General features: G+C 41.8%; 1 protein-coding gene across 1 annotated transcript in view; it reads right to left on the reverse strand.

The window, feature by feature from the left end:
• Window positions 1-22645, reverse strand: part of NDUFV2 (NADH:ubiquinone oxidoreductase core subunit V2) — a 36238-nt gene that overhangs the window by 8548 nt on the left and 5045 nt on the right. The window contains exons 2-5 of the mRNA XM_007517159.3: window positions 7989-8054; window positions 5584-5646; window positions 5380-5496; window positions 2177-2345 (exon numbers count right to left, since the gene is read on the reverse strand). Coding sequence (XP_007517221.1) covers window positions 2177-2345; window positions 5380-5496; window positions 5584-5646; window positions 7989-8054 — 415 coding nt within the window. The remainder of the gene's footprint in view (window positions 1-2176; window positions 2346-5379; window positions 5497-5583; window positions 5647-7988; window positions 8055-22645) is intronic.

A 22645-nucleotide genomic window follows, 5' to 3' on the forward strand; every position in this document is an offset into this window, starting at 1 on the left:
CGCTTCACAGGCGGTAAAGCAGGTCTGCAGGTGTCTACTTTCTCTTCCCCTCCTGTCTCCATTTCTCTCTGTCCTATCTAACAATGATGACATCAATAACAACAATAATAACTACATCAACAATGAAATAACAACAAGGGCACAAAAGGGAAAATAAAAAAAAAGAAAATTTCAGAGAACTGCTAGTTTAGTGTATCACACCGTACTGTTTCATACTGAAAGCAATAATTAAACTACTAAAAAAGTCACTATCAGGTGAAATAAAAAACAAAAACCACCACCAGATGCTTTCATATATGGAATATAACTAACTGAAACAAACTTGAAAAAATACAGTAATTAAAGCCAGACTCTGAAAACTACGGCTGTCACTGGAGGCAATGGAAAGGGAAAGCGAGGGGATAGATAGGGGCCTTTTTGAGATAGTGGCGCTGATGCTGTGGTGGCAAGTCTGGTGAGTCATCTATACACAGAGTCAGATGACTATTCTACAGGCTTGCTAACCAACGCTAAGTCAGTAGTTATTTTTTTTTTTTTAATGCCAGAGCACTGCTCAGCTCTGACTTATGGTGGTGTGGGGATTGAACCTGGGACTTTGGAGTCTCAGCATTAGAGTCTCTTTGCATAACCACTATACTATCTATACTCACTGTTTTATCAGTCTTTTAGAAAGAATAGGAGGAAACTGGATACCTATATTATCTTTAGGGGAGGCATTTTGGTAAAATATAGTAAAACTTGATCCAGCAATTCTATTTCTTGTACACAACACAGTATCCAGCGGGACAATGGCAAAGTGTGTATGCATGTAAGAGCAAACTACTTTTAATAAGAGAGTGAAATAGACATACCTGTCATGTCATAGTCAAGATGAAGTGTAATCCTAAATACAGACAAACTACATTTATGTACTTAATCATGAAAATAATTGAAATGCCATTAAGGCTAGTATATCCAATTACTCTCAGAATTTGTACCCCGGGAGCAAGTAATGGGATTCTGCGTGACTTCACCTTCCTGTCTTACAAACTTTAGTGAGCCCAACTCATTTTACAAGCTCCAGTATTTTATATTCAGTAACCATAAATTAAAAGACACCTCCTTTTTACCTCGTGAGTACAGCAGTTACTAGTTCAGCAGTGGCAGTTTCTGTAGAAAATTATCCCTTTAGACTATGAAAGCTACTTAGTAACACCTTCTTTAAACTTTTCCTTCTTAAAGTATTCTTACTACACTTGTCTTATTTGTTCCAAAGATCATTTAGAAGAATATACAGTGGTCCGAAAGGTGGTGCTGTAGAGAAAGGGTCGGACTCTCAAGCATGAGGTCCTTAGTTCCATCCCCGGCAACACATGGACCAGAGTGAGGTCTGGTCTTTTCTTTCTCCTCCTACCCCTCTCATTAATTAAAAAATGAATATGCAGATAATATTCACATTTTAATATGACAAATGCTACTGAACAAATAAAACTTAATTTCTAAAAATGAAAATTCAAAACTCCTAGCTTTATGAACATATATAATAATTAGAAGATGAGGATTCAGCACTGAGGCTGAGGACTAAAGAGTACAAAATAAGAAATAAAGATGTAAACAGACGGGGCCAGGCGGTGGTGCACGGGGTTGAGCCCCTGGGTCCCCACCTGCAAGGGGAAAGCTGCACAAGTAGCCAAGCAGCGCTCATGTATCTCTCTGACTTTCCCTCTCTATCACCCACTTCCCTCTTGATTTCTAGCTGTCTCTATTCAATAAATAAAGATAATTTAAAAAGGGGGGGGGGAGTCAAGTGGTAGCACAGCAGGTTAAGCACACATGGCGCAGTTCGAGCCCCCGGCTCCCCACCTGCAGGGGAGTCGCTTCACAGGCAGTAAAGCAGGTCTGCAGGTGTCTATCTTTCTCCTCTCTCCATTTCTCTCTGTCCTATCCAACAACGAACGACATCAACAATTAACAATGATAACCACAACAATAAAAATTAAAAAAACAAGGGCAACAAAAGGGAAAATAAATATTAAAAAAAATATTTTTTTAAAGTCCAAACATCTCTTTAAAAAGAAAAAAAAGATGTAAACAGTAAGACACAAAACAGTATAGATCCAATGAAATTACAGAAGCTGGAAAATCAGAATCAGATCATTCCACTTTCCATCAGAGCTATGAACAGTTTGTCCCATACCGAGCTTATTCTGAATGGCCTCCAGGATGCTGTCAGAGTTCCGAAGCATGCAGGGTGTAGTAGTGCAGACCTGAATGTGGTATTTCCCAACTGGCTTTCGATTATACATGGTATAAAAAGTTGCTACTTCATACACTCTCATTGGAGGTACTTCTAAAACTTCTGCTACCTAGAATATCAAGAAAATTTTAAGTAATATAATTAGAATGGTCATTATCTGAGCTGTAAGTATGTTGTAAAAAATCATAATTTCAATGTTGTTTCACTTAATTAAAATGGAAAGCTTGAAAGGCAGAAAGTACACCTGTATTTGTTAGTTTTGAGATACAAGTCCGTACATTTTTACAGCTACCTTAAACGTAAACCATACAGAACCCAGAGGCTAATGATTATTCCTTGTTTCGTTCCATCCCATATCTAGTCTTTACAGAAGAAAACTTTCTCAATGACAAGGGGATAGGGGGGAATGATATGTCACTGACAGAGCATAGGATTTGCATGCCTACGGCTTCAAGTTCAATTCCCAGTGCGGCATGTACTCACATACCAACTCTTGGCTTCTGCTTCTTCCTATCATATGAAACAAAGTAAATCTATTTGAAAATTCTCTTCCTCTAAATCTTTAAATCTGGAGTCAGGCAGTGGGGCAGCAGGTTCTGTGCATGGGCCGGCAGAAGGATCCTGGTTTGAGCCCCCGGCTCCCCACCTGCAGGGGAGTCGCTTCACAGACGGTGAAGCAGGTCTGCGAGTGTCTGTCTTTCTCCCCCCCATCTCCATTTCTCTCTGTCCTATCCAACAATGATGACATCAATAACAACAACAATAATAACTACAACAATAAAACAAGGACAACAAAAGGGAATAAATTTTTTTTTTTTTTAAACTGCTGCTCAGCTTTGGTTTATGGTGGTGCTGGTGATTAAATTTGGGATTTTTGGTACCTCAGGCCTGAAAATCTTTATGCATAACCGTTATTTATGCTATCTCCCTGAGAGAGACTTTTCTGGATGATGTTGATGACCTCAGGTGTATGTGAAACCTTCTCTGACTTGCACGAGACTCTTCATGACTTGTGTGACCCTTCTTTTTGTTTAATTTTTAAAAATTTTTAATCTTTATTTTTACTGGATAGAAACAGCAGCCAGAAATGGAGAGGAAGGGGAGATAGAGAGGGAGAGAGACAGAGAGATACCTGCAGCCTTGCTTCACCACTTGTGAAGCTTTCCTCCTGCAGGTGGGGACCGGAATAAATATTTTTTTTAAATCTTTCACTATAAAGAACTTCTACTTTGATCAACTAGATTCTTCTCTGTTTGTGTAATTTAAATTTTCTAAATGGGTGGCTGAGTGGTAATGCACAGAACTTACATTCTTAGGGTCCTGGACTTGATCCTTAGCACTCCATATGCTAGAGCAGTACTCTGGGTTCCCTCTCTCTTATAAAAGAAATAAGTAATTCTTTAAAATACACACACACACACACACACACACACACACACACACACCTGCACACATGCGTGCAACATTTTTCTGAGTGGGAAAACTTTGATTCCAAATTCCAATAAATTAAATAATTATCCATTTTATATCTTTTTACTAATTACAATAAGCCTGCATGGTACTGCTGAAACAGAAAACACAAATAACATGATAAAGAAAAAATGCTGAGAACTAAAACTCTCCTACTATTTCATATTTGTTTATATAGCTGCATTTAAATAATTTTACTTATTCACTACTGCAAAGAGACAGAGAAATTGAGAGGTGAGGGGGAGACAGAGAGGGAGGGAGAGAGACACCTGGAACCCTGCTTCACTACTTGTGAGGTTTTCCCCCTGCAGGTGGGGACCAGGGGCTTGAACCTAGAACCTTGAGCAATATAATGTATGTACTAACCAGGTGCACCACCGCCTGGCCTCCCATAGCTGCATATTTATAAATATACCTACACTCACAGCACAAGGACATCGCTCTCCAGAATAATCACTCTTTTTGCCTACAGCAATATGTGTTACAAATGCTTAATTCTTAGAAACTAATACCTCTCAGCCCTACATATCAAAATATTTACAGAAATTATTTGTTTTAATATACTAGGGTTGGTGTGAGGCCCTGGGTTTTGGCATCAGCACTGCAAGGGAGCACTATGGCCCACACTGGGGGAGTTCTATGAATAGTGAAGCAATGTGATGGTGTCTTTCCTCTCTGACAAATAAAATAAATAAAAATTTAAAAGATAAAATAAAGAACGGAGTCAGGGAGACCACTCAGTGGTACTGGAAAAGTACAAAATCCTGGATTCATTCCTTAGCACTGCATTAAAAAAAATAAAAGGAGAATCAAATACAGTAAGTAAATCATGCACTCTTAACATAGTACTATACGAATGTAGCTATTATTAATTTTAACAGAATAGGAATAAACTTGAAATTCTAAAAAGCAAGAAAAAGTTAAATACTGGGGAGTTGGGCGGTAGCACAGCAGGTTAAGCACACGTGGTGTGAAGCGCAACTACTGGCAGAAGGATCTCAGTTCGAGCCCCTGGGGCCCCACCTGCAGGGGAGTTGACTCACAGGTGGTGAAGCAGGTCTGCAGGTGTCTATCTTTCTCTCCCCCGTCTTCCCCTCCCTCTCTCCATTTCTGTGTCCTATCCAACAACGACAACATCAATAACAACAATAATAACTACAACAATAAAGCAACAAGGGTAACAAAAGGGAAAATAAATATAAAAAAAAAAAAAGAAAGAAAAAGTTAAATACTGAAGTATGTATGGAAAACTAGCTTCATTTAAATGCTACCTTTTCAATATGCCACAGTTCAATGATGCAAATTCGATGGGTTGTAGAGTTTTTCATAAAGCCAATAGCTAAATATGCAAAATTAGCTTTAAGAAGATCCTTTTGTATATATTTGATTATTATTATGTTAATTTCTCTCAAAAAGGGGAAAATATACTCTTTCACCATGATGCATTTACTATTTCCTCTAAGGATAAAAATTCTGCCTTTTCAGTGCTCAGTGTTATTAAGGGAACATACAAAACACAAATGTAATCAGAGGAAACATATCAATGGTTAAAGGGTTTGGAATTCTAGCTTCATACATACTAACATTAAATTCAGGGGATTTCTATGTATGGGGAATTACCATACAGTCTTTCCACATTTCTACCTACATGAAAAATGAATTGAATTGAGTACCTTATTCATAGCAGAAATGGGGAGCCATCCATTCTGTCTCTGAGCTAAATCTAGGACCGGGAGAATAGCTGACGCTTTATGCCCTTCCGGATAGTTGTTCACAATGGCTTCTATCCTCTGTGGCAGAGAAAAAGCATCTACTTTTATACATCTGGAAGGTACTGAGCGCTCCATAAATTAATTACAGTGTTAGTTTAGTCATACCTTATAGTTCTCCGGTGTGAAATCGAATGGAGTATCTGGGTTATTCTCAGGAGTATCTCTGTGCTATACAAGAGAAAGAGCAGTTTTCTATAATTATTAAACACATTTCAAAATTTTTACAAATTATATCGTGAAAAGACTGCAGTGACTTTGTCCATTATTATTCTATTATTGATATTTTCCTTCAGAAAGGACAGCTAAGCTGATCAATAACCTAAATTATTAAATACATTTCAAAAGTATGGCTATCAAAATCACATTAGCAGAATTCAGAAAACTTCTGAGTTTTCAAAACCATCATTTAAAGACCGAGAAGCAGCAGTCTGGACGTGGCAGGGAAGATAAAGTATTGGGTGTGACAAGTCTGAGGTCCTGACTTCAACCTCTAGCATTCTAGGCGGCAGAGGTAGTCTGGCTCCCGTCATTCTCTGTGTGTGGTAATATATAAATCTTAAATAGCAATAATAAAGACTAAGAAGTGATTTTAGGGACTGGGGAGATAGTATTATGGTTATTTAAAAAAAAAAAAAAACAACTTTCATGCCTGAGGCTCGGAAGCCCCAGGTTCACACCATATAAAGCAGGCTGAGCAGTCCTCTGGAAAAACAGACCAAGAAAACTAAGGAAAAGTTGCTATTATCCAACTTGATTAGAGAGTAAGATCTCTTGAGTGTAATTAACAAAGCATTACAAATTGTTGAAAGCCTTATAAAAAGACACTTAAAAAATTTTTTATGTATAAAAAGGAAACACTGACAGAAACCATAGGCTAAGAGGGGCACAACTCCACACAATTCCCACCACAGGAACTCCGTAGCCCAGCCCCTTCCGATAGCTTTCCTGTTCTCTATCCCTCTGGGAGTACGGACCAGGGGCATTGACACATATTTAAAGTATGAATGTATAAGCGTTTTTCCAAATGAAAGCTTATCAGCACCACAGAAATTACTCAAAGCAAGAAGCTTTATTCTCGACCATAAAAGAGCAGATCCTTTTCAAAAAAGTACAAGAAATGGCATGTCAACAGGAAGTCCAATGAGTCACAATGAGATTAACATTTACAGCAGAAATGTTTTATATGTATGGTGAATACAGAACTAAGTCTCAGTTCATGAACACCCAGAATTCTGCTATCTGAATAACATACGGGATGGGATTGAGGGAATGAAAGTTTGGACTCTGATTTCAAATAAGTGGCAAGTCTGTTTTTGGACAAAGGTGACAAAATATAAAACAGGGATCTGCTTATCAAAGTATGGGTGACTGACTACTATTAAAACTCATCCAAGAAACAAGTCAGCTTACATAACAACACCAAAAATTCACAATCATCAAACCTAGTCAGTTGGCTTTAAACAAAAACAGACCAGTCCCTGGAAACTGCAATTTGTCATAGAAAGGTGTAAGATTTTCTTATTTTTTCTGAATTGCTAAAGTGATTACTGAACTCAAATTGTAGTTAAAACCTGTAAACAATAAAGGCCAGCTAATATAAATGTATTCACAACTATTACTAAAACCCATGAGTTTCAAACTAATGCAATTTTGGGATTCCCCAAGTTACATACAGCCTTAGAAATTTTCAGTGAGTCACATGCCTGATTTTTTTTTTTTTTTAAGAACCCCAAGTATGACTAGAAATTAATTTCACCAAAGGCTACTCTAAACTCTTACTTCCAGTTTCCCCACTTCCATTTATACTTAGGAGGTTTCGCTGGAGCCATACGTCTTTGGCAAGCAACAGACTGAAATGCTCTATTTAAGTTCTCACAGTGGCCAGCAGACACAAAGACACAGATACGTAGTCATCCTGGATTAGCACAACAGCTCTACCCAAATCTCCCAAGTTTCTTTCATCCTGAAAAAATACTACAGTGAGTCGGGCGGTAGTGCAGCGGGTCAGGCGCACATGGTGTGAAACACAAGCATGGGCTTGAGGACCCCGGTTCGAGCCCCCGGCTCCCCACCTGCAGGGGAGTCACTTCACAGGCGGTGAAGCAGGTCTGCAGGTGTCTGTCTTTCTCTCCCCCTCTCTGCCTTCCCCTCCTCTCTCCATTTCTCTCTGTCCTATCCAATGATGACGACATCAATAACAATAACAACTACAACAACAATTAAAAAAAACAAGGGGGGTCAGGCGGTGGCTCAGCGGGTTAAGCGCACGTGGCGCAAATCGCCAGGACCGGCGTAAGGATCCCAGTTCGAGCCCCCGGCTCCCCACCTGCAGGGGAGTCGCTTCACAGGCGTTGAAGCAGGTCTGCAGGTGTCTGTCTTTCTCTCCCCCTCCCTGTCTTCCCCTCCTGTCTCCATTTCTCTCTGTCCTATCCAACAACAACATTAATAACCACAACAATGTTAAACAACAAGGGCAACAAAAAGGAAAATAAATATTAAAAAATACTTACTACAAACAAGGCTCCTCCAGCTCCATTTTGTACGACTGTCTTATGCAAATTCCTTGTATGTTTTCCCTAAAATGTTAGGAAAATGTAAAGATTCATAATTAAAACAAGGGAATCAACTCCATTAAAAAAAAAAAAAGCAGAAGACCTCAAGATATATGGTCAAATACATTACAATCTAGCATTTCTCTCTCAGGAGGAAAATGAACACAGAAATCCAGACCTGGGTTAATTAACTTGTCTGAGGTTGCATAGAAAAGTCAGTGAAGGTTCAAAGTTTCAAGGTTCCTGCCCACAGGAGTCCATGAAAGACGAAAAGAGAAATCTATCCTTTACATGAGGAAGAAGTAAATTTCAATTGTATGTAAACCAACCCCTACCCAAAAAAAAAAAAAACAAGTGTATGGAAGAGCCAGGATCCGAATCCAGCTTTCCTGAGTTTAGAATTCTTTCTACTCTACTCCGCACGCAATGGATTAATAAACCATTGAGTCACTGCTTTCTACTTCGGCCCGAATCAGGCTGGCTGTCAGCTTTCATCTAACACGGACCTCCATAACGCCGTCCTTATGTACCAATGAATCATACTCCTACACAAATGAGTTGACTGCGCTTCTGTTTTTTACTTAGTTAATAAACTCCAGTCAAAAAAGGAGTTTCAGAGTTACTTGTAATGCTATGCAGACTGCAAATGCTCAATTGTTTGGGAAGAAATCTCCTTGCTATCAGGTTCTCTCTCTCTCTCTCTCTCTCTCTCTCTCTCTCTATTGTTTGGGAAGAAATCTCCTTGCTATAGGGGTGTCTCTCTCTCTCGCATTTCATTTTTCTTTGTCCTGCTTTCTTCCCCACTCCCTGAATAGTAACTCAAGTATTGTTAAAAAAAAAATCCTATGATCAATTCAGTGAAGGAAAACTGAAGTAACAGCAATTATATAACCTGACCACATATTTACTCAGTATTAGCTTTACCCGAGGTCCAACTAACACTCAGTGGAGGAAGCAGGCCATATAAAAAAAGGTTTACTAAGAGAACACACACACACACACACACACACACACACACACACACACACACAGAGAAAGAGAATGAAGAATGAGACAGGTATAAAACATAGAAGTGAGAAATGTCAGTATCCGGAGAAGAGGGAACAAACCAACTAAGCAGAGCATAAGGGTGCTTCAAGAATCTGTTTTTATTTTCTTGGGAGGGGGAGGGGTAGGAATACATAGTGTATTCTAGTCTCACCCCCCCCCCCCAGTTGCCACCAGTGTTATTGCTGGGCTCAGCACCTGTAAGAATGAACCCACCATCCCCAGTGGTCATTCCCACCCACTTTTTTTTTTTTGCTAGGACAGAGAGAAATTTGAGGGAGAGGGAGAGAGACAGACACCTGCAGTACTGCTTCACCTCTCTTCAAGCTTCCCCTCTGCAGGTAGGGAGCCAGGGCCTGAACACAGGTCCTTGCATGTAGTAGCGAGTGCTCGACCAGGTGCGCCGCTGCTCCATGCTCCTCTTTTATTCAACATCTTGTCTCCCAGACTGTTTCAGGGTCAGTCTGTGAATTAAATAGTCCAACTGCCAACTAGCACCGTAAGAACAACCATACCATAATCAACTGAAACTGAGCTGGGAGACAGCATAATGGTTATGCAAAAGACTCTCATGCCTGAGGCTCCAAGGTCCCAGGTTCAATCCCCACACCACCATAAGCCAGAGCTTAGCAGTGCTCTGGTGTCTCTCTTTCTCTCTCTCCTTTAAATAAAGTCCCAGAGATTGGAAAAAACAAACTGAAACTAAAGCTAAAACTTAAAGAGTATAATTCCTGCCATCACTGTACGTGAAGACTTTCTCCTGTTTTTGCGTTTTCCTTCTCCCTAAAGTCCTGGCTAGGAGCGTAGCTCAGCTCAGTCATGGCAGAGCATAATAAGCCTTGCCTTTGTGAGACCACGGGCTTGAGCCCTAGCACCACTTAAAGCAGTAAAAATTAAGTGAAGGAACAATCTCGATGTTAATTATAGTAAGCTAGTAATTCCTGAAAGAGATAAAAGAATTTTGTAATAGACAGACAGACAGATCAAGGACAGGCTAAGTAGCTGATCTCTTAACTTTTTTTAGTTATATTTATTTATTGGAAAGAGACAGCCAGAAATTAAAAGGGAAGGGGGTGATAGAGAGGGAGAGAGACAGAGAGACACTTGCAGCCCTGCTTCACCACTCATGAAGCTTTCCCCCTGCAGGTGGGGACCGGGGGCTCAAACCCTGGCCCTTGCACACTGCAATACGTGCGCTTAACCAGGTGCGCCACCACCCGGCCCCCATCATCCTACTCTTTTCTATTTATTGGCATTCTACCCACTCTAATAAGGTGATTGCCCTAAGAGGTGAATTCCATCCTAAGTTATTTCTACAGAGTTTCTTGCCGTTACAAGTTTATCCGTTCTCATCTCTTAACTCCGTGATACGGCTCTTGTAAAAAGCTTCCATCTTTTGGGGCTGGGTGGTGGCACACCTGGTTGAGTGCACATGTTAGTTAGAGACCCTGGTCTCCACCTGCAGGGGAAAGCTTTGCAAATAGTGAAGCAGGGCTGCAGGTGTCCTCTAGCTCTCTTTTTTAAAAAAAATATTCCCTTTTGTTGCCTTTGTTGTTTTATTATTATAGTTATTGTTGTCATTGTTGGATAAGACAGAGAGAAATGAAGAGAGGAGGGGAAGACAGAGAAGGGGAGAGAAAGACAGACACCTGCAGACCTGCTTCACCGCCTGTGAAGCGACTCCCCTGCAGGTGGGGAGCGGGAGGCTCGAACTGGGATCCTTATGCCAATCCTTGCACTTTGCGCCACCTGCGCTTAACTCGCTGTGCTACCGCCCAACTCCCTCTACCTCTCTATCTTCCCTCCCCTCTCAATTTCTGACTGTCTCTATACAATAAAGATAATAAAAATTTCTAAGCTTCCATTTCTTAACCTAGTGATCCTACTTTCTGAAATTTATCCTAAATAATATAAAAAACAAGGGTAAATGTTTGTATTTGAATGTTTTCATTAAATGTTATAGCAAAACACAAGCAATCAAAAAGGCCAGCATGAAGCATTTTAAATTAGTGCTGATAATTCCAAGAACTACTATATAGCTAACAAAATTCTACTCCCTAAAAGTAATGGTATTTGTACTACAGTCATAAGGTTTAAAGAAAGACAAAATGGTACAAACTACCTTCTCAGTTACACTTAATGAAGACTGTAATGAAAAAGTTGGAAAGCCCTAACAATTACACGACACTTTCAATAATGGGATGAAAAAGATACGAAGTTTGAATTAACAGAGCACTTAGTGAACGACTTGAATTTGGTTTCACTCTGGAATAAAGAGACATTTACAACTAGAAGAAAAACCAACTTAGCTGGCCTGGACTGATTTGCTAAGTCAGTTGGGTTTCCCCTTAGAGACTGGCGTTTTCACTAGACTAGGGTCTAGTGTTGATCTCATTAGTCGATTTCTCACTCAACACTGAAATGCCTATACTTAGACGAATGCCAACTTGATTCAGTTAACTCCAATTGAAAATTTAAAAAAATTTTAAAAAATAAAGAGCAAATTTAATGTATAGTGCAGAAATATGGTTTTTCGTTTTTGTTTTTTTCTAGCTTGTTCTTGTTTCAAAGTGTTTCTTTCAGAAGGAATGGAGGCTTGCAGTAGGCAAACAATGGCATTATTTTCCTTGGATTCAAGTGGCTTCATGTTAAGTACTTCGGCTTATCTTTTTCCTATAACTCCTCAAAAATCTGCTGGGGAGAGCATAACATAGTGGTAGCACAAAGGACTTAAAACACAAGAGGGCCGGCCCAGTGCTTTGTTAATTTTTTTCTTTCAATCTATAAATAGCTATTATTTCCATCTTACTTTTAAAGAGACAGTAATTTATTTCACAACACACAATTAAGTGACACAGATGCATTCTATGATCATCCCTTTTGAATCTGAGTGCTCTGCTTTCTACTGAAGAGGTGGGTGGCAGGGTGGGTATTTGATTTCCCTGCTTCCTGGCTGCTTTTCTTCATGCAGAGGAGAGTCACCACAGCAGTGGCGCAGAGCTTCCCTGGTCGTGGCAGCAGGGCTCCGACCTTAGTAGGCAGAGCAGAGCAGAGCGCTTACTGTGCTACGTGGTCACCTGTCTCTTATAGAGAGTTCTAGCCTTTCAGTTACCATTTCCAATGGCAACGCCTCACAACAACAAAACATTTTGATCTGTATGTCCCCACTTGCCAAGAATGGGATTTTTCATGGTTCTTTCCCCCCAAGTTCTTCTGTGGCTCTAGCATTAAAGTATCCTCTACCTGATATGACCTTTCCGTTCAATTAGATATTTGTGCTACAAAAGACTGTATCTAGCCAGCAAAACTAAGCAAGAGACAAGAAACTATAAAAACAAAATAGAAAGGGAGTCCGGCAGTAGCGCAGCGGGTTAAGTGCAGGTTGCACAAAGCGCAAGGACCCGCGTAAGGATCCTGGTTCGAGCCCCCGGCTCCCCACCTGCAGGGGAGTCGCTTCACAGGCGGTGAAGCAGGTCTGCAGGTGTCTTTCTCTCCCCCTTTCTGTCTTCCCCTCCTCTCTCCATCCTATCCAACAACAACGACAATAATAACTACAACAATAATGACAAAGGCAACAAAAGGGAATAAATAAATATTAGGAAAAAAACAAAATAGAAAAACAACAAGGGCAACAAAAGGGAAAATAAATAAATATATAAGAAAAATAGTACCCCAGTTGGAGACAGGTCTAAGGTCAGGTAATAGGTTTGAAATAGGTTTGGTTATGATTACCTTATCAACCCACATTATTAAAATAAAATGCAGCAAACACTTATTGAGAAACACCTCCTCTGAATGTATCACAGAGTATTTTGAGCGAGCTTTTAGTTTCTTCTATGTGTGCTTTTGACATTTGTGAAGAAAGGGTCTTCAAGCTAGCAGTGGGCCAGCTCGGGCAGCTGCCGGTGAGCAGTGGGAAGGGGATAGAGGGGGTACCAGTGCCGCATTTTCTTTACCAGATGTTTGACTCCAGTGCATGCATAATGATAACTTGCCTAACACTAATCCACACATTTTACAAATGCTGTCACTCACTACTCCACACGGCAGCCCTACCATTAAGGTATCACTATCATTCCCGACATGCGGAAACAGTCTCAAAGGGAAAAGGGGGGGCGGGGTGGGGAGTGGGAGAAGAAAAGGAATTCCCTAGAGATAACAGCTATACAAATGAAAAGCCACATACATCCTTGAATGCACCTAGATCACTACAGTGTAAGTTTTGAACTATTTTTAAATACACAAAGGAAGAGTCTTAAAAATTATCTCCATAGTCAACAATTTGTTTGGCTTTGTATGTTAACTCTCTTTTCAGCCACCAGGTTCCAGATGCCAGCAGGATGCCAACCAGACTTCCCTGGACAGATGACCCCACCAATGTGTCCTGGAGCTCCACTTCCCCAGAGCCCTTCCCACTAGGAAAAAAGAGAGACAGACTGGGAGTATGGATTGACCAGTCAACGCCCATGTTCAGCAGGGAAGCAATTACAGAAGCCAGACCTTCTACCTTCTACACCCAACAATGACTTTGGGTTCATACTCTCAGAGAGTTAAAGAATAATAAAGCTATCAAGGGAGGGGATGGGATACGGAGTCCTGGTGGTGGGAATTGTGTGGAGTTGTACCCCTCTTATCCTATGGTTTTGTCAGTGTTTCTTTTTTACAGTACCTGAATTATAAAATTTGACTAAAGTTCACATTATATTTACAGCCCAAATATTAAGTACTATAGATCAATATAACCTGATTAATGGCAACATTATTATTTTCAGCAATCTTGCCCATAAATTAAAAGCACTTGAGACAGATAATCTAATGTGGATACAAACAGACTTTGCTCTGAGGACGAGTGCACTTGGCGGAGACAAAAGTGGAGCACCACTTTAATCAGTAGCCCTACGTTTAGTCTCACCTGCACCAGTGACTGAAAATTCGCTGTGTCTCTCTGCACACAGGCCTGCTCTCTTCCATAACAGCAGTGCCTATCTTTAACAGCTAGTTATAGAAGCTTGAGTGTTTGGCCTAGTATCATTATACAAGTATTCAGTACTAATCACTATTATTGTGGCTACTGGAATTTTAACTGACACTAGAGTTTCTCATTATCTTTTCTTCTTGTGAATAGGTGGTACAAAGGGTGAAAGGAAGAAAGAGAGAAAGAGAGAAAGGAAGCAAAGCAAAGCAAAGCAAAGCAAAGCAAAGCAAAGCAAAGCAAAGCAAAGCAAAGCAAAGCAAAGCAGAGCAGTGGGGGCTAGCATGCTACCATGCACAGAGCTGGGCTCAAGCCCCTGCAGCCTACCTACAGGGGGGAAGCTTAATGGGCACTGAAGGAAGTCCCAGGTGTCTGTCTGTCTTCCTTGCTACCTCCTCCTCCCCTCTCAATTGCTCTCTGTCCTGTCAAAAATAGAAAAAGAAAAAAAAAGAAAAAAGTGGCTGCGGGGAGCAGTGGATTCATAGCGCCAGCACCAAGCCCCAGTGATAATAACCCAGGTGGCAATAAATGAAAGCGAACTGTCTGAAACTCCAGCTTAAGAAAAGGCTATACAGTGGACCTAAACAATATCAAAATCGGAGACGCTAAACAATGAAGAGTCGAGATCGTAAACCTTCTCCAAAGGTTTAGATGATCTTCAGAGCTGTCGGCCTGAGAAATATACTGGTAAAACTTGAGCTTTTTTAAGTTAAAAAATTCAAATAAACATAAATGCTTTACAGATTTAAAACCTGCCTTACTAGTTCTAGTGACTAAAACTCAGACCTTTGTTTTTAAATTTAATAAGCCAGGCAAGAACATGCATGTGGTCTGGGTTCCAGTCCAGCAACAGGGTGCTACAGCGGCACTGTGGTGGCTTCTCTCTCTGAAGGACAAAGTTGGCCCGGACAGGTGAATAATAAGTGTTACTGGCAATACCAAAACCTGATACCACAAGCCGGGAGGAGCCCAACCATCTGTTTTTTTTAAAGCATTTGTGATTATTTTGACGAGCTTGGGAATTATGTACTTAGGATAGATAGTATCTATATCCTGATTCAATGTATGGATTTCATAAATGCTATTCAAAATGTTAATGACTATAAAAACAAACTTTACCCCTCAGTGTGTTTGGAAGTATTGAGGGCTAGATATCGAGGAATGTTTGCTCAGTGACAGTAAGAAACCTTTTTCTCCAACCCTCAGAATGTTAGGCTAATGCCCCACATACCACAAACATAGCCTGGCATTATTTATCTTTGTTAACCCAACTTTCAACTTGTTTTTCCTGCCATTCTGCTTTCCTGCAACTATCCCTAGTTAAAACTCATCTCACTTCTTAGATAAATGTAGCAGCCTTCTAACTGGTTCCCTGCCTCCAACTTCCCACATCTGTGGAGATTCAGTCCTAAAACTGCAAAGGGAGAAGGAGCAGCTGTGGAGTGAATGAACCTGACGCTAGTACTAACCTACTTTACAGCATTCCCTAGTTATGGGAAACTCTGAAATGCACGGTATCCATGCCGACCTGGCCATGTCACGCTCCACACTGTGAACACCGCCTCTTTTCTCTAGGGAAAGTAAAGTCACCTCCCTAGCCTCTGTTCACACCGGCACATCCTTCCATTAACTATGGCACCTATCAAGTTTAAACATTTGCAGTACATATCAATTCCCCTCAGAAAATGTAAGCTACTTCAGAAAGATTAGGTTTTAAAAAAGCCCTGGGAGTCGGGCGGTAGCACAGCGAGTTAAGCACACGTGGCGCAAATAAGTAACCCAGTTCGAGCCCCCGGCTCCCCACCTGCAGGAGGGTCGCTTCACAAGCAGTGAAGCAGGTCTGCAGGTGTCTGTCTTTCTCTCCCCCTCTCGTCTTCCCCTCCTCTCTCCATTTCTGTCCTAGCCAACAACGACGACACCAACAATAACAACTACAGCAATAAAACAAGGGCAACAAAAAGGAATAAAAAAATAACTATAAAAAAAAAAAAAAAAAGCCCTGCAGGGAGTCGGGCGGTAGCGCAGCGGGTTAAGTGCACGTGGCACAAAGCGCAGGGACGGGTGTAAGGATCCCGGTTGGAGCCCCCGGCTCCCCACCTGCAGGGGAGTCGCTTGATGAAGCAGGCCTGCAGGTGTCTCTTTCTCTCCCCCCCTGTCTTCTCTTTTCTCCATTTCTCTCTCTCCTATCCAACAACAATAACTACAACAATAAAGCAACAAAAAGCGGGAGTCGGGCTGTAGCTCAGCGGGTTAAGCGCAGGTGGCAAAACACAAGGACCGGCATAAGGATCCCGGTTCGAACCCCGGCTCCCCACCCGCAGGAGAGTCGCTTCACAGGCGGTGAAGCAGGTCTGCAGGTGTCTGTCTTTCTCTCCTCCTCTCTGTCTTCCCCATCTCTCTCCATTTCTCTCTGTCCTATCCAACAACGACTACAACAATAAAACAACAAGGGCAACAAAAGGGAATAAATAAAATAAATATTTTTTTAAAAAGCAACAAAAAGGAATAAATAATAAAAATCTTAAAAAAAAAAAAAAAAAAAGCCCTGCAGAACTTAAAAAACAAGCCTACGTCAGGACCTTACTACTGTGTGATCTTTGACATACATTCAGGAATCTTCAGATTATTCACCGAAAAATAGAATACCTAGCAAAGTATTCCACACATAAGGCCACTAGCCCTTTGCTCCAGAAAGAAAAAGCAAAAGGTGTTTACATATGCCTTCACTGTTTGCTGAGTGAAAGAGATTCACTACAAGTTTCCTACAAATTTCTTATCACAAGCTTCCTGACTTTACTTAGAAAGTATTCAGTCCAGTCTTCTCACTGAATAACCAACCTGGTATGATCAGTGAACCTAGCTTATCACTGGCTTGGTCTACCAGTGTCCAAAGAAGAGAAGCTCAACTAAGTACCTATGTTTTCAGTCAAGACTGAGTTTATATCTCTACTACAAAGATCTGAATTTGTAGTGTGCAGTAGTGACACTGAAGCTCACTGGGTAAACTTCAAAGCTTGTTCATTTTCTTTCCTGTAAATTGTTTTGGCTATGGCAGGCAGATTAATGGTCCCTCAAAGGTCATCACAACCTAACCCTAGGAAGTTATGACTAGGTTAATGGACACTGACAAGAAAACTAAAGTTGCTGCTAGAATTAAGGCTGTGTGCCAGGAGCTGGGGAGAAAGAGCTCACTACGTAGGGTGCGTGCCTACACGCGTGCCCAGCTCAGGCTCAACACCGGGCACCACATGGGAGATGCCATGTGGCATCAGAGACGGTGGTGTTGCTCCCTTTCTCTCCGTTTCTCTGAGTCAAACAGTGGCCCAGGCACAGTGAAATCATGTGTGCAGTAGGACCTGGCTCTGCCCAAGGGGGGTAAAGTCAGTAGACCATAAAACAGGGAGACTGCTTGGAGAAGCAGGCCTGAGGTAATCATAAGGGCACTTAAAATGTGTTAGAGGAGGCAGAGACATGACGGAAGCAAGGTCAGAGTGACACAAGAGCTACCCTACCCATCCGGGTTAATTTTTGTTTTTAACCACAGCACTGCTCAGCTCTGCTTATGGTGGTGTGGGGGATTGAACCTGGGACTTCAAAGCTCCCCACCCTGGTTCTGATGATGGAAGAATGCAAAGATAGTTCCTAAAATTAAATAAATAAATAAATAAATAAATAATATATAGAGAGATTCTACCTCTCTCTCTCTCTCTCTAATTAAGAATGAAAGAGGATGTGAGGGTGATCTGGCTGCGACATCTGTCACCCCATTGATCGCCAGGGTTGATTCAGCTGATCTGGCTGGCTAGGCTTCCTCCCTCAACCCTCCCTCCATGTGCATCCCTCCCGAAGTGCGCTCGGTCGCGCTCGGTCAAAGAGGATGGCCTTCCCCGAATAGAGACGGACCCAGACCGGTCTTCGGTCAGTCGAGGGTATATGAGTAGCTGCGCTCCCCTGCTAGAACCTCCAAACAAGCTCTCAAGAATGAAAGAACTGGCCCAGAGAGGTTGTTGAATGGTAGTGTTTCAGTCAAGGCCCTGGGTTCATTCCTTGTGACAACACAATAAATATATAAATTTGTAGTGTTCTATCACCAAATTTGTGGCAATTTGTCAGAACAGTAATAGAAAATTAACACCGGTGGATTTATTTTAAAGAGTGAATTCCTTCATAGTGCTTGAGTCCCGCTGGAGACACCACAGGGCAATGCAAAAATCAGGAGCTTTAAGGGTCTCTAATGCAATAGGAGAATATTTCACTCTACAAAACTTGAAAAATGTTAGAAAGAGGACTGGAGAGATAGCATAATGGTTATGCAAAAAACTTTCATACTGAGCTTCTGAGGTTCCATGTTCTATCCCCAGCACCACCATATGCCAGAGCTAGGTTAAAAAAAAAAAAAAAAGGAAAGAAAAATGCTACCAGGGGCCCTAATCAGGGAATCCTGAGATTCCCAAACAGACTTGATGGGCCTTGAACTCAAATAAATCCCTCTCTCCATTGATACCAGTCATTTCTATCAGGAACAACAAAATAGACCCCTTTGTGGGCCCCCATAGGACCTTGCCCTCAACTTGGATCAACAATGCTAGAGAATGTTCCATCCTCCGAAGGAAGGATGGACAACATACTCTATGCTATACCTGAGGAAGATGGGTCGATACTGGGGCAGCATGGAATGTTCCTACTGATGACCACAGAATGTGAGCTCAGATCTAGAGGGATGCAGAGGTCACACAGGCTCCTAAGCTAATTATGGGCCCCAGATAACATCAAATCAATGGGGTTTACAGTCAACAATACTTACCCCTTTCCCATATTAGGGAGCTACTCTCTTCCCTGATCCAGCTTTCTGGTCCTTTTCTCAGCCATGACATCACCTCCCCAGACAGTAACTTGGATCCACCTGCATATCAGATTTCAGGCTCAGGCCCCCACCAAAAAAAAAAAAAAAAAAAACTAGTATAGTTACAGGCCCTTTGGAATATAACTAAAATATGCCTACTAGCTATTGACAAAATGGAGGACCCCCCCACACACACTTCATCTGCACTTTTCCAGCCTTTAGGTCCATGACTGTTCAACAATTTGTTTGGCTTTGTATGTTAACTCTCTTTTCAGCCACCAGGTTCCAGATGCTAGCAGGATTCCAAACAGACTTCCCCGGACAGACAACCCCACCAATTTGCTTTGGAGGTCCACTTCCCCAGAGCCCTTCCCCACTAGGTAAAGAGAGAGACAGGCTGGGAGTACGGATCGACCTGTCAACACCCATGTTCAACGGAGAAGCAATTACAGAAGCCAGACCTTCCACCTTCTGCATCCCACAATGATCTTGGGTCCATACTCCCAGAAGGATAAAGAATAGGAAAGCTATCAGGGGAGGGGGTGGGATATGGAAGTCTGGTGGTGGGAACTGTGCAAAGTTGTACAGTTCCTTATCCTATGGTTTTGTCAATGTTTCCTTTTTATAAATAAAAAAAATTTTTTTAAATGCTACCAAAGAAGTTTCTATCTCTAGTACAGCTAAATACATATTAATATATTAATAGTGCAAACCACTAGGTGAGAACTATCTCAAAAAAGTATTAAGAGGAAATAATAATAGGGGACCAACCTGGAACAGGATGGCAGAGGTCCTAGTGAGGGGTGTATTGCTGTGTGGAAAGCTGATAACAGTTATCCATGTACAAACTGTTGTATTTACTGTCGACTGTAAAACATTAATCTCCTAATAAAGAAATTAAAATAAAATAAAACAATAGGGGACCAAGAGTTAGGTCACCTAACAGGGCTCCCACACAAGGCAGCTGATCGGTCCCTGTACCACATGGGAGCACGGGACACTAGCGGGAAGTGCCATGGATGGTGGAACAGTGCTGTGTGTCTTTCCCTCTCTGTTTCTGTCTATCTGAAACAAAAAGAATGAAGACACAGGTCCCGAGAGCAGTGAAGTCATGCGTGTGCACAGACCAGGTCAAAGGAAAAAGGCCAGGCCCTGGAGCATCTGGTTAAGTGCACACATTATAGTGAGCATGGACCTGGGTTCAAGCCCCTGGCCCCCCACCTGCAGGGGGAAAGCTTCCTGAGTGGTGGAGCAGGGCTGCAGGTGTCTGTCTTTTTCCCCTCTCTCCCCCACCCCTCTCAGTTTCTCTGTCTCTGTCCAATTATAAATATATTTAAAAAAAAACAACAACACTTTTTGATAACTTTGGAGAATAACTAAAAGCTAGCCCACAAGAAGGGCAACTCAACCTAGAAGTCAATCATAAAAAAAAATGGGGGGGAGGTTCTTCTTACATCTTTGAGTCTGAAGACAGACCCTGGACCATCTCACACTGGGACACTAAAACGCCTAAATAAAATCTGTATCCTTAATGGCTTGAAGAATCAGAGGAGAGTTTGGGGCAACCACCGGAAGAGGAAAGCGGGAAGAAGATCTCATAAGAGAATACTCAAATGCTGTGGCTGATCTAAGAGTCGCACAAGGAGCAGACTCCAGACAGACCAGCTGAGCAGTGCTGTCCACACACAAGTCAACTGTAGTTTAAGTTCAATAAAGTTAGCTATCTGCTAAGACAAGAAAAACATTCTGAGTTAACGACGACGTCTAGAGTCTCCATAACAGTATTTTCAATGTCCAGGACATAATAAGAAATTATTCACAGCAGGCAAAAAACAAAGAAAGAAAATACAACCTGTATTTAAGGGAAAAAAAAAAGAGAAAAGGTAACCAGTGGAGATTACCAAACAATTTCAAAGCAGTTACAATCCTGTTTAAGGACACTAAAGAGTATCTATCCAATGAATGAAAAGGCAGAAGTGAACCATTAAAAGAGCCAAAGGAGCCTAAAACCGAGAGCACAGCCCTTTAAAAAGCCACTGCAATCCTCTCAGGCTTACTAGTAAACTAAGTGGTGGTTTGGATAAGGTACTGATGAGTTGTAAAGTGGTAACATCAAGGACAATTACTGGGCGGGGGGAGATAAGCCTGTTCTGAGCATCAAATTCCGTATAATTTATAAATTTAGGCAATTCTTTACAATCGCTCAATGAACTGTTAATGAAATTTACAAAAAAAGTAAGTCCTGGGGGTCGAGTTAGTGCACGCACAAGGAGAAGCGCAAGGACCTGCGTAAGGATCTCAGTTCGTGCCCCCGGCTCCCCACCTGCAGGGGGGTCGCTTCACAGGTGGTGAAGCAGGTCTGCAGGTGTCTGTCTTTCTATCCCCCTCTCTGTCTTCCCCTCCTCTCTCCATTTCTCTCTGTACTATCTGACAACAATAAAAGTGACAAGGGTGACAACAAGGGCAACAAAATGGGGAAAAAGTGCCCTCCAGGATCAGTGGATTCATAATGTAGGCACTGAGGCCCAGTGATAACCCTGGAGGCAAAAAAAAAAAAGAAAGAAAGAGAGAGAGAAACAAAGAAAGAAAGGAAGGAAGGAAGGAAGGAAGGAAGGAAGGAAGGAAGGAAGGAAGGAAGGAAAGAAAAGTAAATTCAAAGAGATTAAATAACGGGAGGGGGGGTGTCAGAGGCCGGCAGGCTGTAGCGCAGCAGGTTAAGCGCAGGTGGCGTTCCGCGATGGATTTGTGGTGCAGGCACAAAGCCCCAGCAATAACCCTGGAGGCAAAAGAAAAGAAAGAAAGAAAGAACCACCCAGGGCTACACAACAACCTTCTAAGCACTGCTAGAAGTAGTGCTAATTTCTAGATACTTGTTAAGCAGTGATGAGCTGGAAAGTCCACGACTGAAGAAACTGACAGTTTGTTATAAAGCAGAAATGATAACAGAATAAGCAATTTCTTTGGAAATATAGATGGTTTATTTAAAGACTTTTCTTTTAGCAAAGGAACTCTTTCACCCACACTTCTGCTGATTTTTTAGGTTACTCCGCTATCAGTCCATCTGCCAAAGACTAGAAGGGCCTGGCTACATGTTACAGAACACCCTCACAATGGAACTCCGTGTATCATTAGAGTGACAGCATAGGAACGCATACTGATGGTAAGGGAACTGACAGAAATGTACAGAGTCAAACTGGGTAAAACCATGGAAACCATGCCCAGCAGAGAAGCAATTACAGAAGGCGGAACTCCCACCTTCGGCATCCCAGAGAGAATTTTGGTCCATGCTCCCGGAGGAGAGATGTTAGGGGAGGATGACTAGAGGGCTCTGAAACCCAATTTCATCAGGACCCAGAGAGAGAAGAAGAAAAAAGGAAGGACATTCAGAAGTAGTAATGGATGTAGGTGTGACTTACAATGGAAGAGAAGGCAGGACCACAGGGGGAAAAAAATGGCCAAAAACAGACAGACATACAGACAGGACAGATCATCATAGAAACAGCAGTCGACAAGGGGCCAGGCGGTAGTGCACACACATCACTGTGTGAAAGGACCCAACCTTAGCCCCCACCTGCAGGGGAAAAGCTTCATGAGCGGTGAAACAGGGCTGTAGGTGTCTGTCTCTTCCTCTCTCACCCTCCCCTCTCAATCTCTGTCTCTGTCCAATAATAAATAAAAATACATAATAGCCAACATGTTTCTGAGACCTAGAGTGAACCGCTGCAGTTTCCAGTGGAGGGAATGGGGACACAG

This window comes from Erinaceus europaeus, chromosome 10 (genome assembly GCF_950295315.1).
Source record: "Erinaceus europaeus chromosome 10, mEriEur2.1, whole genome shotgun sequence".
Lineage (NCBI taxonomy): Eukaryota > Metazoa > Chordata > Mammalia > Eulipotyphla > Erinaceidae > Erinaceus > Erinaceus europaeus.